Raw genomic sequence first — 15196 nt, forward strand, 5'->3', positions numbered from 1 at the left:
TCATTTTTTTTTAATTGTCTTTCTATAGCTCTATACCCCATCTAATCAAGAATAAATTACAAAACCAACTTCAAAACAGTCTCTTCTGAAAGGCACCATGAGCAAGAAACAGGGAAGAAAAAAAAAGGTAAGTTGGGTAATATTGGATGATTCCAAATTATCCGTTCAAAAAATATCAAATAAAAGATGCTCAAGCATCCAAATCCAATCAACAAAAAAAAAAAATCCTATCTCCCACCCCAAAAATCACCAAAAGGACACGGTAACCTGGGGAGTTGCGCATGATTATTGTCATCGGCACATAAAACTAAAAAAAAAAAACAAGCTAAAACAGATAGCCAAATCCAATAAAAAAAATAGATCATGATTACCAATCCAAGAAGTATAAAACAACAAAAAGAGATAAAACTATGAAAAGACAACAAGCGAGACTGCGGCCAGTAGAGTGAAAAGATTAAAGACTAAAACATCGTAGATTTTTCGCCTGTATGTAAACTAAGTGTCTTCAGCATAAAAAAAGCAAAGATAAAATAAACAAAAAACAAATAAAAGCATCACCAATATTAATAAAATATAATTTTTGCAACTGATCCACGTAGGGAACAGAAGATATTAGAGTTACTTCGATGAGTGCTTTGGTGTTCCCGCTATTTACCCGTACTATTTTAACATTTGCCTCTTAATTAATTGGACTATCTGTCTTGGCTTTTACTACAATTAGCGATTGTCTTGGCCTTGAGGGTTCCTTGAAGCCCAAATTTTGGAGAAAATCAATGGCTGGCTTTTGGTTCAATAGCCAACAAACCACCAACAAAAATAACCAGTTTTTCTCAGATTAGTCTTAAATATCTTAGGGTAGTGGAGTAGTTCGTTAGAGTACGAAAGAGGACCAAACACGTCAGAAGGATAATTTTGGCTTTCACCCTCTAAAAAAAAAATCTGAGATTTTTGGGCACTTCCCATTCTAATTGACAAAATATGGATGGGACCAGATGGACGTGAATTTAAATAAAAATCATGGTGAATGTTTGTATTGATAAACCATACCTGAAACTAGATAGTGAATTTACTTTTCAGATTGGGTTTGATTTACAAGGTATTTACAGGGATGATGGACAGAAGATGGGGAAAAACGCTGTTATTTTGACTTGAGGAACCCTCAAGGCCCAAATTTTGAAAAAAAGGGGCTAGCTTTTGGTTCGATAGCCACCAAAATGGGCGATAAGCTTTTTTTTCTCAGATTAGTCTCAAGTATCTTAGGGTAGTGGAGTAGACCTGAGGGATCTAACCAAAGAAACTAGATTATGAAAGAAAACATTGAAAGAATAATTAAAATAATTGTTGTAATAATTGTAATAATTGTTGTCTTATAATATTTATAAGGAAGATGTAATTATTTATAAGAAAAGTTAAAGTCTGTAAGTAAAATTGTAAACCTTTGTCTTTACTTTCTGCACATTAATGTTCCCAAGCAGAATTTTGGGATTCATCGCGTTGTGATTTAGCTAAGATTTTCTGTCATGATTTAGCTAAGATTTGGATTGTTTGGAACAGTTTTCTATCAAATTTATTCTGTTAAATACATTCTATGACCATACTGGCTATACATGACGTATGAAACAAAGAAGAGAAAATATAAAAATAATGAGAAAAAAAAATCAAAAAGCAGAGAATAACAAGGGTAGTGTCAGCCAGTGCAACAACATGAAGAGAAAATAAGAAAATTTTTCAACAAAGATCTCCGCCAAGTCGTCCTCAGTTCTGTTTGGGAACATGTACATAACTCTCTAATTGATTTTTTAGCCCATTTAAACACACTGGACTCGAATCTTCAATTTACACTAGAACTGGAAGATTCAGGAAAGCTTCCTTTTTTGGATTTTTTTTTATAAAAAATACTCCTAACCTTGAATTTTCAATATTTGGGAAACCTTCACACAACGATCGTTAACTGCATTTTTCATCAAACCACCCTCCTTCTGTAAAAAGTGGGGCAATAATCTCTTTTTTGACAGAGCTCTGAAAATCTGCTCACACATTCATATAGAATATGAATTAAATTATGTTATAGATATATAGGTAATTCAAAACAAAACTTTCACCTCTATATCTTTTATCCCGATACTCAGTGACAAATTTAAAAATTTTGAAGAAACATAATCTCTCTATTTCTTTCAAAAATGTACTAAAGATTGAACGTTTTTTCAATTTGGGAAAGGATAGAACTGACCCTACATTGTGTAGTGGCGTATACCCCGTGTTCAAGTGGGAAGTTTTATATTGGCAAGACCCGTCAACAGTTGAGGGTACGGCTGCATGAACGCAAGGTTTCAATAGATAAATCCATACATAAACCCATGAGAAATGAAAATAAAAATGATAATTTGATTTTGCTTTGGTCCTCCACATTTTTGAAAATCCAGATCATTTAGTTCTTCTTGAGGAGGTACGTTAAATATCTGGCCTACCGCAATCTTTTAGAGAGGCAATTGAGATTTAAAAATATATAAATAAGAATTTTGCTATAAATAGAGAGACTGGAGATATTCGCATAAGCCCAATTTATGCTAACTTAATATTAAATGATTCAAATAAAGTTCTTCCTCAGTTTAAAGTAAAACCACCTTTTGCTAAGCAGGAAATTTTTGCGCAATTCAATTGCTGAATGTTTCTTTCATTATATTTTGTTTTGATTTAGTGTCTATTTGTCTCTCGTGAAGTCTACTTCAAAAGGTTAGATTATTTCTTAGCACTGAGGACGACTTGACGGATGTCCTTGTCAAAATATTTGCTTATTTTCTCTTCATGTTGGTCCACTGGTTGACACTACCCTCGTTTTCCTCTGCTTTTTTTTATGTATTTTTTATTATTATATTTTCACTTCTTAGTATCATTTTGTTCTATTATTTAGTCTGATGGGCTTTGATATCTTAGGCCATGAGCGCATCTCAATTAGAATTTTAAGATCAAGGGAACTAAATCACGTGAGACTAAAAAGGTGGAGACAAATAAAACACTGAATCATCAATTATTTTTGCGTTTTTTTTTCTTTTATAATTTGACAGAAATCTCTTTAATAACTGACTTTGATGTCCGTTTATACATAGCCTACTAAGTAACTTGCTTTGGGAGCGATGCTTGGTATAAAATAACTCACGTTGTATGGCCAAATTTTCTAACCCTTTCTGAAATGGAAGATCCACCAGAGTCACTGAAAGTGCGCGAGGCATCAACAAATATCTAAGTTTTCAGACAACTGAAGAAAATGAAAAAAAATTTCCCTAACCTTCCTTCATTTGAACTGAGGCATTAACATGGGTGCTGCAGATTTATAGCTACGCCCTTCTTTCATAATTTTCCTTGTAAAATATAATATTTTACTTTCGTTATTTGAACGGAAAAATAAATAAGGAGGTATGGGGGGGGGAGCTATTATGAGCTCCTGAATAGTCTCCTTACTGGCATAAAATTGGCCTTGTGGTGTGTAGGTATCGCTTAGATCAAACTCCGTGTCCCGTGTTGCCAAATTTAGATTAATTTGGAAATTGGCTTTGGAAAATATGCTATGTAGATCTGATCTTGTAATAAGAAATAGTTATTTTGGAAAGAATAAACAATATAAAGTGTTATGATGCTATTTAAAATAGTTTGTGTATCTAATGTAAGGGGAAAAGGATTTTTGATAAATGGAAAAGGAATTAGTTGTGATAAGCATCTATAATCTTTAGAATAGAACCAACCTATAAAATAGTTCTCAATTTCAATTAATAAAAGTTTCAAAATTAGCTTCGATCATTTCATATCTGAGATTTACATATCCGTTTAAAGAAAATCTTAGCTAAATCACGACGCGATAAATCCCGAAATTCTGCTTGGGAAATTTAAAGGCGGAAATTAAAGGCAAAGATTTACAATTTTACTTACAGACACTTCAATTCTTTTTTTAAAATACTCATTATTCGTGGCGTCGCACCTACAAGAAAAGGCTGACGTGATCATTGTTGACCGGAAACATGAATTTTTTTATCACTCTTTCTCAAATCCCATCTTTAATTTACAACAGATTTGGGCCTATTCATGAGGTAGAAACTTCGCGAGTCGCTGGCTGGACGCTGGTCTTCTTTGTTATTCACCAAGAGAAGTAGAAGTCTGGTAGAAGCGAAATGGCTGTGGCATTCCAGAACCCTTGACAAATAGTTGAAAAAACAAACAGCTATGTAACAGAATTAATTGTCAAAGTTAGTAGTATTTTTATTCGAGAAAATTACTGTATACAAATTTTCGAATACCGTATTACAAAATTCATCATTTAGGGGGGAGGGGTATCCCCCCTCTCACAAACCAATCATGCCCCCTACCCTGAAAAAATTTAGGTAGGGCCGTATTAGAAAAAATCAGAAATAAATATCTTCATTTTAACTGTAAAAACTACTTTTGTTTTACTAAATAAAAATTCATGGCTGATTTAAATATGGCCTAATTTAAATAGTGGCCGTAGTAAAAAAAATTCAGGAAAAAAATTTTCATTATGATTGTAAAAGTTACTTCTTGTTTTACTAATTATAAATTCATGGCTAATTTAAACATAAGCTCTAATTAAAGTGCTTTATGTATTTATTTCATATAATTTTGTTTCCTTTTTTACAAAAATGAATAAAAAACGAACTGAAATTAAACTAAAAAAACAAGTTTTTCTTAACAAAAGTAAAGAGCGAAAATATGTCTTCAGCAGAATAAAAAGAAAATAATTGAAATTATAATAAACAATCAACTAAAAGTTAAAAGAAACAAAGGAATAAAAATGAAACCAATAATTAACTTACAAGTTACAAAAAATAAAGCTAATATTCAACTCAAAACGAACATAAATTACTAAATAATTGAATGAGGAAGTTGTCCGTCTTGAGCCCCAATTATAATAATGATAAAAAAACAGTTATTATAAGAGTTAAAACAGTATAAGAGATAAAACAGTTTAAAGAAACGGATATTAGATTTAATAAAAAAATAAAACCAATAATGAACTTAGAATGACCCCAAAATAAAATTGATCAAACTCAAAACGAACAGAAATTACTAGATATTTGAAATGGGAAATCTTCCCCCTTGCACTCCAATCATAGTGCGATTGTTCTACGCGCTTTACTGAAAGCAATACATATTCTAAACGATTTCAAAGCGAGAGAAATAAAGCATGGGCTTTTTTTCAATAAAAACACCTCGTTTTCTACACTATCAGAGTCTGAAGTCTAATATTATAATCCTTTAAAAACTGTTTCTAACTCTTCTTTGGAAAGTAAATCTTCCTTCACTTCCTCAGTCACAAACTTTTTCATTCGTTTCTGTCATTTCCTGTAGCTATCACGGTTAAGAAACCTTCTCAAAGTATTCTGTGGTAAGTAAAAACGCATTGAATCAACATACACAAGGTACAGAAGTGGTCCCAAGACAGATCCCTGAGGTACACCACACTTCAATTGATAGGGAGAAGAAAATGCATCATTCAAAACAACTTGAATAGATTTTCCACTTAAAAAACTATCAAACCATTTCAGATAATTACCACGAACTCCAAGGGACTGTTTGAGTAAAATTTTAAAATCCACTGTATCAAACGCCTTTCTAAAATAAAAAAAAAACAGTCAAAGGGATTTCACCACGTTCAAAGCATCTATTTACAATATCACAGAGAGAATGCACGGCATCCGACGTTGAGTGACCTTTCTTAAAGCCGAACTGAGTTTCACTTAACATCCCTGTTTTCGTAGGGTAATCATATAGCCTTTTATGCACAATTTTTTCAAATATTTTTGAAAACAGGGGAAGGATTGATATAGGTCTATAATTTTCGATATCTAGTTTAGACCAACCTTTATGGAGGGGGATGACTTTTGCCCTTTTAAGCGCATTGGGGAATACCCCAGTTTCCAGGGAAAAATTGATTATGTGGACGAGACATGGCATTAAATAACACATCACTGATTTAAAAGCCTTAAAATTAATTCCATCTTTGCCTGCTGAATAAGATTTGATTGTTTTCACAACCTTCAGAATTTCATCTCCAGTACATGGTTAAACTCAACTTTCTTCCCAATTCCTATTTCATCCAAAAATTCTTCCTCCAAGGAATCATTATTAAAATTCACTAATCCTTCCGCCTGCACATTTTGACCAATACTTGAAAAGAACTCAGCAAATTTATTAGTTATAATCGTTTCATCACTCACTGCTCCTTGAATCAGCAGCGAATTGGGTGGAGCTTCTTTCCTCTTTCCCAATAGGTCATTTATAACCTTCCAAGTTCCTCTCGCATTATCCTTATTTAAACTCATTTGATTAGCAAAATATTATTTTTTAGCTTTCCTTCTCATTGAGTTCACTTTATTGCGTATTATTTTAAACTCTTCCAATTTCTTGACACACTTACTATTTAAATAATCTGCATACACTTGATTTCTTAAATATGACGCTTCAAGAATTTCTGTAGTTATCCAAGGCTTCCTTGAAAGCCTTGGATGAGCTTTCCTCTTTCAAGGCTTCCGTGAAAGCGGTGTCGTGAGAAAGAGGCGAGAGGAGACGTTCGTGCCCTAGGTATTAATACTCAAAAAAGTTTAGACTCGACAATGTTTATTTTGTTTCTATCATAACAACACAATCATCAAGTGGACTTTTTTATTAGTCAGAAGTCTGCAAATTTTATTTAGTTTAAATTCCATCAGGGTCGAGTGAATCTAAATCGAATGAAGTTTGACTGAAATTCAAAAGCCTTGACTTTAAAGGGGCTTTTCACGACGCTCGTGAAAGAGGTTTTCTTGTCGCTTCCGAAAAGGGTTTGCTAAAGGGTCTCACGATGTAACAATCGTGGCCACCGTACCGAAAAGGCTCGAGTCTTAGAACGTGCTCCACCGCCTCCACAAATATTTGAAGATATTCCTGGTATGGTTTATTAATTGGGTGGTTCAGACTGTTTATTTAACAACAGAAACAAATTTTAAGAATAGTCTCAGAATCTCATGTCCTTCATCACCTGAATCAAATTCCGAGCCTGTAGTGCGTCACTGCATCTGAGTCAATTTACAACCAATCCCACTATGCCACTAGAGGACAAGATTTAACTGACAATTCTCCGACTGGCTCCGCTTTATTTGCAAGCTTAGCAATGTTCATCTGCAATTCCTCGCTTGAATGAGACAAGAGAGCTGTGTAGTCAGCAAAATAACTGTCACGCGGAGTGTGTCTCAGATTCAGTTGGATTCCACAGTGAAGTTGCACTATCAAAGGATATAGTCTATGAGGTTAGCAAGCAGCAGAGGGGGACAGAATACATCCTTGGCAGACACCAGACTAAACTGAAAAATTTAATTGGCTCCGGCGGGACATGGGCCACAACCTAACCTGTCATTAAAAACATTTTCATCACAAAATCGTATCCAGGAGGGGGGCTAAGGCGTTTGTCCCGTCCCGCTGAAGCCAATTAATTTTTTCAGTTTAGTCTGGTGTCTGCCAAGGATGTATTCTGTCCCCCTCTTCTGCTTGCTAACCTCATAGACTATATCCTTTGAATGTGCAAAAACACGCACATAATCGATATCTTTAGTAGAGGTGCTGGTGAGTTTATTTTAGGATTAAGTTAAAAGTAATATCAGGTTCTCAGTTTTTGTTTTGTACTCTAAACACTTGGCTGTAGGTTTGATGAATATGCAGAACTTTTTATTCACTGTATATTTGGTGATTTTTGTTTCTCCTTTTAGCATTTGGTGTATTTTGGCCCAATAACGTAAGCAAATCTTAGTGAGTTCGTAGCTGTGGAAATCACGCCGGAATCACTGGAATTGCAGCTGCCACCTATGTTATATAAAAAGAAATATGGTGTCTAACATTTCAAATAAAAATGTTGCAATTCCTTTTTTTGCATGGCTCTAGATTACCCTTATCTCACACTAGTCATGTGGAATAGTAAAACCTGAGGAATAGTAACGTAAAGATGTATTTTTGTCTTTCTTGAAGATTTTTAAAATCAAATTATCAGATATGTTGCAATTAAAAAAAAAAGAAAAAAAAGGGAAAAGTGTAAAGTTAAAAAAAGGACCACAAAGAAAAGGTAGCTGAATTTATAAGAGAGAGATAAGAGATAAAAAAGGGTTTTATTAAAAAAAAATAAAACACATTAACAACAAAACCCGAAATTTATTAAACTTGTATGGCAGACATCACCCTTTACAAAACCATACATACACAATTACTAGCAGCCACCCTTAGCCCCCCCCCCCCAAAAAAAGGGCAAAAAATAGTAATAATAAAATAAATAAATAAAAATAAACGAAATAAATTAATTTCTAAAAATTTCACGACCTAATTGGATACCGAAGACACAACTAAAAATCATTCTTCTATTCTACCTCCTCGTCGCCCTCCCAAAAAAAAAGTGTCACAATCACTTGAGAGAAAATTCGCCCAGCAAGGATTAAAACTCATATGTAGACAAACTCTGTCCTTTTAATTTACTGCGAAATTCATTTAGCTCATCAATTGTTGAAATTGCCTGCGTTAATGGTTCCCACACCCGAGGGCCAACATGTCTTATGGAAAAAACGGATCGCTTTGTAATAACCTGAGGTCACCGAACTAGTGTTGATGTTCTAGTCGAGTAGTTATGAAAATTAACATCACTTGTAAACATTTCCCTAAAACACTCGGGTAATAACTCGTGTGTATATTTAAACATAAAAAGAGCATTATAAAAACGGAATAATCCAGCCATCGGTAATATATTTACTTGATTATATCTATGTCTAACAGACATATTATGATTATCTCCAGTTAAAACACGCAGGGCATTATTTTGTAAACTTCAAAGGGGACGAAGGTGAATTAAAAACGTGCTTGACCACACAAGACAACCATATAGAAGGTATGGGTGAACAAAAGAAAAATAAAGCAATCTCATAATATCTTTCGGAAAAAAGTGCTTCAGTTTCCTCACCATCCCAAAATTTCTTGCAACCTTGCCACCAACACATGAAATGTGCTCTTTGAAGTTAAGGCACTCATCAACAATCACCCCTAGATACTTTGTCGAAACTTCCCGAGGCAGAATATTTTCAACGAACTGTATTTTGTCAATTCAAGGGTAGTAATTGCTGCTTCTCCAATACATTACAAAATGGGATTTTGCATGGTTTAGCTGAAGTCTGTTAACCCTCATCCATTTTTGAATGTTTAACATGCCAGTCTGAAGATTCTGTGTAAGCTTATACAGATTATTGTTCTATATTGATATATAGAACAATATATCACGAATATTTTGCCTGTATAATCAATTGCTCCACTCATGGAAAAAAAAAAGATAAAAAAAAACAGGAAACACTAAAATGCAAGACATCAGGCGTCTCGGCCAGAGGCACCAAATGAGAGGGGGCAGTCTGCCATTCCTTAAATTTTGAAAATACCTTTTTTTTGTATTTTCGCTAGTCCAAAAAAAATTCCCCCATCCCTAAAAAAGGCAAATAATACCTTTTGACTAAAAAGAGTCGAAAAATATTCTTGGACCTCGCTCCCCCTAAATTTGCGCGAATTGGGAACCCAGGACTAAGCACACGCTGTGGCAAATTTTGGGATTTTGCAGGGGAAGGGGGCAATAATCATTAACATTGTTTTCGATGCAAAATAAAGCTTGTTGAGATCGGCACTTGCTATTGAATCCTTAAAAATTCAGGGCTGGACTAAGCATAGGACTTAAGCTGGACCAATTGCGCCAATTGGTAGGGTTGAGGTATTTGTCCCTTCGATTTCTTTACCTCTCCTATCTCCTAGATTTCGAAAATACCCTTTTCGATATTTTTATTGGAAAAACACGACATTACCTCTTCCCCCTCCAGAGATTTTCATGAACTGGCACCACTGGCATTGTCACTGTCTTCGATGCAGTCGGCCCAATTCAATTAAAAGAAGCATTCATTTTCAGAGATAGGGGAACTAAACTACGAAGTATCAGCACTATTTTCGTTTTTCAAAAAGAAAAAAAGAACAAGATTAAACCGGTTCATTTTTGTCGGTTAAAAGAAGAGAAAATCTTATAGAATATGCTTAAGAAAGCTATAACACTCAAACCGTTTTTTTTTTTTTCCATAAATCATAAACAAGGTTAGTAAAGCAGAAACAGTGCCGAAGCTTAGATTGGACTCCAGTTTTGCAGTATTATGGATAGAATCACTATCTCATCACTAACATGGCTGGCTAAAGCTATTCAAGTAAAAATACTTTAATTTAAGAAAGACCAGATACAAATATAACAAAAATTTCACTTAATATTTACACACTGTCTATTTTCAGATTTAGACACCAGAATCACATAAATAAATCACATGGATAGGCACGTGGTTGAATGTTAACTGAACTGCAGAAATCCATAAGCGTTAGCAGCGAAACATAGGAATGGGACCCTCCTGTGGCTGAGTCAGTGAATTACTTTGTAGTTAGTAGCCCTACCTTGGTGGCAGGGTAGTAAGACGCCACCGAGTATTTACCGTCTCTCTATGCTTCTGAAATGGTTACAACTAAACTTTCTGAGGATGAGTTCAAGGGGTATTGACCATTCTTCATCTTATGAAGCATGGTCAATTTATTTTCGGCGGTTATTCCCTTCTAAAGGGGACAAATGGCATTTTGCCCAACAATATACCCCACAAAAGATGTTTTCCTGGTTAAACAAGCCGTTGTTAAGTCTCGTAGCAAATAACAACCGATTTTGGAAGAACGAATTTTTCTCCAGGCTTTTAAGGTAAGGTAAATAAAATCTTGGCAGAAAAAACTTCATTTATTTAAATATTTCCAGAGGCTAGACAGAAAAGCGCATTTTTCAAAAGCCTAAATATGTAAGGAATCAAGAATATTCTCGAATCTATGTTGGTTTAGAGGGGCAAGAATGAAGCATAAAGCATACAAAGTTTATGCAAAATATAGGGAATTTAAAAACTTCGACTATTTCTTTTTCAGGGGAGGGTAGGAATATTGGACCAGAACCTGCCTTTTGTGCACATGATTTCCTTCTATATTTGTCCCTTGCGACTTCCCCAAATGTGTTACCTTTATCGCAAATACGAAACTTTATCAGTCTTATAGGAGGCGCCAAGGGGGTAAATATCAACATGACAAGGAAAAGGTCATAATAAGCATGGTAAGAACGACCTACTCTCATTTCGTTAAAACGAATGCCACATAACACCCATGGAAGTTACTGCAGTCGAACCACCCAAGATCAAATTACTTGAATGCATAAATTAGACACAGTTATACTGACAGATTGAACATAAAACAGTAGCACTTACACTGAAAAATCGAAAGCATGGTTAAAAATAAAAATCCTAACAAAAACGGTAACACACGCAATCGCTTTTTGAGACACCGGGATAGCTCATCTCCCCACTTGCCGGAATCTCTTTTGTCCTCTCCAGTGTAATAGTATATAGACAAAGTACATAGACTACACGGAATTCCCACTTCATGTGCAACGGAAAAAATAATCGTTTAACAAATATAATAAAAATGAATAATAATAAAGAAAGTCTAAATCAATAAAAGCTGGCCAATTCATGCATATGTCAGTGGAGAACGCTAAAAATCAATCACTTCGTAATTATATCATAACCATAAATCACCAAAGATTCTTTAGTATGGTAACGTATCGTTTTGATCACCGGCATAGCATGTCAGTTTAGGAACGGATTCAGATATTGTGCTTTCAACTACGTTAAGCTAAAATTTTAATTAATCATAGTTCATGCAGTTAATAGAAAATTCATTTAATGTATATAATTTAACCGCATACGTGAACGGCAATGATGTCGTGGTTTTTGAAATACTATTTAACTTATTCGTCTGATTTTTTTTTCAAATAGACATAAAAAATGGAAAAAAAATATATAAAATATAAAAATGTACTTTGAAAATAAAACTTAAAAACCTAGCATCTGGATTTTGAACTCAGAAGATTAATGCCATTTCTGAAACTACGTTAGGTTGTCTTCATCATACAGAAAAGCTGTTTTTTTAAAAGAAAATGTAACATTTTTCTGTAGAGATAAACAATACTGAATTGAAAGTCATTTAAAGCATATTACTTCACCGCACTGCTGAAGAGTAACAATGCCTGTGGCATATCCATTTTCTTTGTGTTGTGTATATCGATAAATTTTTAGTAGTATTAGGGTGGTTTTTCAAATACTGTTTACTTTATTCGTCTGACGTTATTATTTCCAAGTAGACACGACGCAAAATCTACTGTCTGTCAACTAGAATTTACTCTCTGAATTTTGGACTTTAAATTTTGAATAATCTTTTTCAGCAAACGTTCGGTTTTCCATGTCGCTAGAAGAAAACAATTGTTTTAAAACAGCATGTTTTTGATTATATTGGTCTTTTTTTAATTCATTTAAGACCAATAGTCTTTGATAATTCCTGAAAACTTTTTTAACGCAATTTTAAAGCTATTAACATCAATATCAAATTACAATATATCAGAATCCTCCCTATTAAGGAGCTAAATTTTAAACCTATGGTAAATATTTCGAAATTATAAAATGCCTTGTTCTTGGTAATTTTTATATTGATATACTCTGGCTTATTTCCTTTTTTTTAATAATATTAAGAACCTAGCAAAATCCGCAGAAATCCTTATTCTTGGCATCTTGACGTTGATTTATATTCTAAAATTAACTGCTGATAACTAGAATTTAATTAATTAATAATTGCTGATTAATTAATTTAGTTTTTGATATTTTAGGATTAACTGCCGATAACTAAAATTTAATTAATTGATAAATTCTGATTAATTAATTTAGTTGCTGATATTCTAAAATTAACTGCTGATAATTAAAACTTGATTAACTGACAATTGCTGATTAATTAATTTAATTATCGATAGTGAAACTTTATCTGCCCGAAAAGCGACACATTACTTGTTGAATACATTCTCAGTTGCTCTGGTCTAAGCAGAATCCTTAGTACAAAACAAAAATATCATTTTAACTTAGTCAATCATCACAGTAAGTACTAAACACTGATAAACTGATTACTCTACCTTTATAATTCTAATCTAACAGTAATACACAGACAAGAATCAATGAATCTTGTTAGAGCAAATTACCGGTCCCGTCTATTCTTAAGGCATATTGTAATTATGAAAATGATATGGCAATAATTCGCAACAGTCTATCCCATAAAATCTCTTGTAAGCCAGCGTTTTCAAGATCGAACAGAGAAGAACAAGAAGGAGTAAAAAAAAAAAAAATTGTGAAGTTTGGCGGAATTTTTAGCTGTTTAGGCGAATGTTCGCCAAACAGCATTCCGAAAATATGCATTTTGTCATGCCACTCTCGAAAAATAAGGACATTTACAACATTAAAAAAAAAAAAAAACAACAATGTGGCACAATCTCATCTTTGTAGTAGAGATGTCCTTGAAAACACAAGCTGGATTAGTGCATAGACTCTATGGGACCTTATTGGCAGAGGAACTGAATCTTGTTTACCAGACACTGAAATAAAATAAATATCAAATTAATAAATTAGACGTTTCACAGAAAATCCAAACAATTCAGGGATCAAAGGTCTGAGAAACTCCTCGAATTTAATATGGGTCTGATGGAAGCCCTCGCAGTAAACTTGACTTTTAAATTACAAAACTAAACAGTTTTGTTCAATACTTTGAACAGCCATTGGTAAATAAAACACTGGCAACTACCATCTGTCTGTATTTCCTGCTTTTAAATGCTTTCAGGAAAACTCTAGTCATGAATAGAGGGGAGCTGGAGGTTGGGAACTCCTCTCATATACAGGATAACGTAAAAAAAAACACAAATAATTATGTGACATAACAAACAAAAAAAGGAAAAAGAAAGTAAGGAGTAGTAGTAGTAGTAACTAGTTTGACTATACCGTAAAATGACCAAAATATTTACGAAGATTGAAAAATAAAATACTTTTGTTTACCGGGATCCCACCAGAGATCATAGTTAGGCACAACTGCATGAGGGTACACGTTGGGAAATGCTGATGTAACGTTGCATCCCTCAAAAATATCAAACTAATAAACTAGACTTTTCAGAGAAAACCTAAACAATTGAGTTATTAATAAGCTTCAATAGTACCAGTATTCTTTTAAAGTAAAAAAATATCTGTATCGCCCTGTTTGTCAAACTGCGTTACAAGAGTAGCGAACAAACAACACCATAGATACGACTTAATATATACATACTCTTCTTTTATTGTGATTCCACAGGCTCAGATAATATGAGTGTCGTGCATTCTTTTTAAGTGCTTCACTTAGTCTTATCATATGTGTAACTACAAAACAGAGTAGCCAGATCTCAACCTAACTTGATGATCACTGTTAATTTAGAAGATATTGCTACGACTCTCCCACAGAGCACAAGTAGGGACCACACCTTTGTTACCTTTGTTCTCTGTCGATATGTTTCTTCAGTTAACTATTGTATCTTGTATCTATTGTACTTCCTCGGAATTTTGCGAGGGATAACCTACGGTTCTTTTACGCAGCAACTATAAGAATGACCTACGTATACCTCTTAAATTTTGGTAGGAATTAGCTGTAGGAATTTGGTAACAACCATTTCTGTGTATCTAATTTCTAGTCTCATGAATATCTTGCACCCAGCAAACATTGCACCCTGGAGCTAGGATTGATAGAGGATGAGAAGCCGATTTAGAGGATAAAGATGCCCAATGAAAGCTGAGGCCTCTCCTAAAGCCAAGAGTGGTGGAGGATGAAGGGATGCAATCTTATATCAGTATTTCGAACTTACACCCCATATCCGGTTGTGCCTAACCTTATGTGACCTTGGATGAGAGCCCGGTGCGCAATAGTTAGGTCCCTCCCCCCGCTAACGACAGGAGACTCCTAGATCATTGCTGACCGCTGATACAGTACGCTCAAGAATATCACTGAGAGTAGAATGGTGGAGTAAAGGTTAACTTGTCATCAAGTTTTTATTCTATATTTACTACGGTAAGACAGAATGGGTTTAGAAATCAATTCCGAAATTGAATTACGATCTCACGTAAATTTACGATCGAATTGAATTGAATATGAGGATATAAAGGAAATGCAGCACCATACACTATCTAGTCATCCTACTGGATGAAATGCTTTGTCACCTAGAGTGCCCAGACTCCTTTAT

The 15196-nt window shown here is 34.1% G+C and overlaps 1 protein-coding gene across 1 annotated transcript in view; it reads right to left on the reverse strand.

Annotated features, from left to right (window-relative positions):
• Window positions 1-10233: 10233 nt before the first annotated feature.
• LOC148944620 (uncharacterized) overlaps window positions 10234-15196 on the reverse strand; it is a 97610-nt gene continuing 92647 nt past the window's right edge. Inside the window, exon 17 of the mRNA XM_089100220.1 lies at window positions 10234-13534. Coding sequence (XP_088956346.1) covers window positions 13499-13534 — 36 coding nt within the window. The 3' untranslated portion in view covers window positions 10234-13498. The remainder of the gene's footprint in view (window positions 13535-15196) is intronic.

The sequence above is a fragment of the Artemia sp. Qi Xiang Cuo genome, chromosome 14 (assembly GCF_049724085.1).
Source record: "Artemia sp. Qi Xiang Cuo chromosome 14, ASM4972408v1, whole genome shotgun sequence".
NCBI classification, from domain to species: Eukaryota; Metazoa; Arthropoda; class Branchiopoda; order Anostraca; family Artemiidae; genus Artemia; species Artemia sp. Qi Xiang Cuo.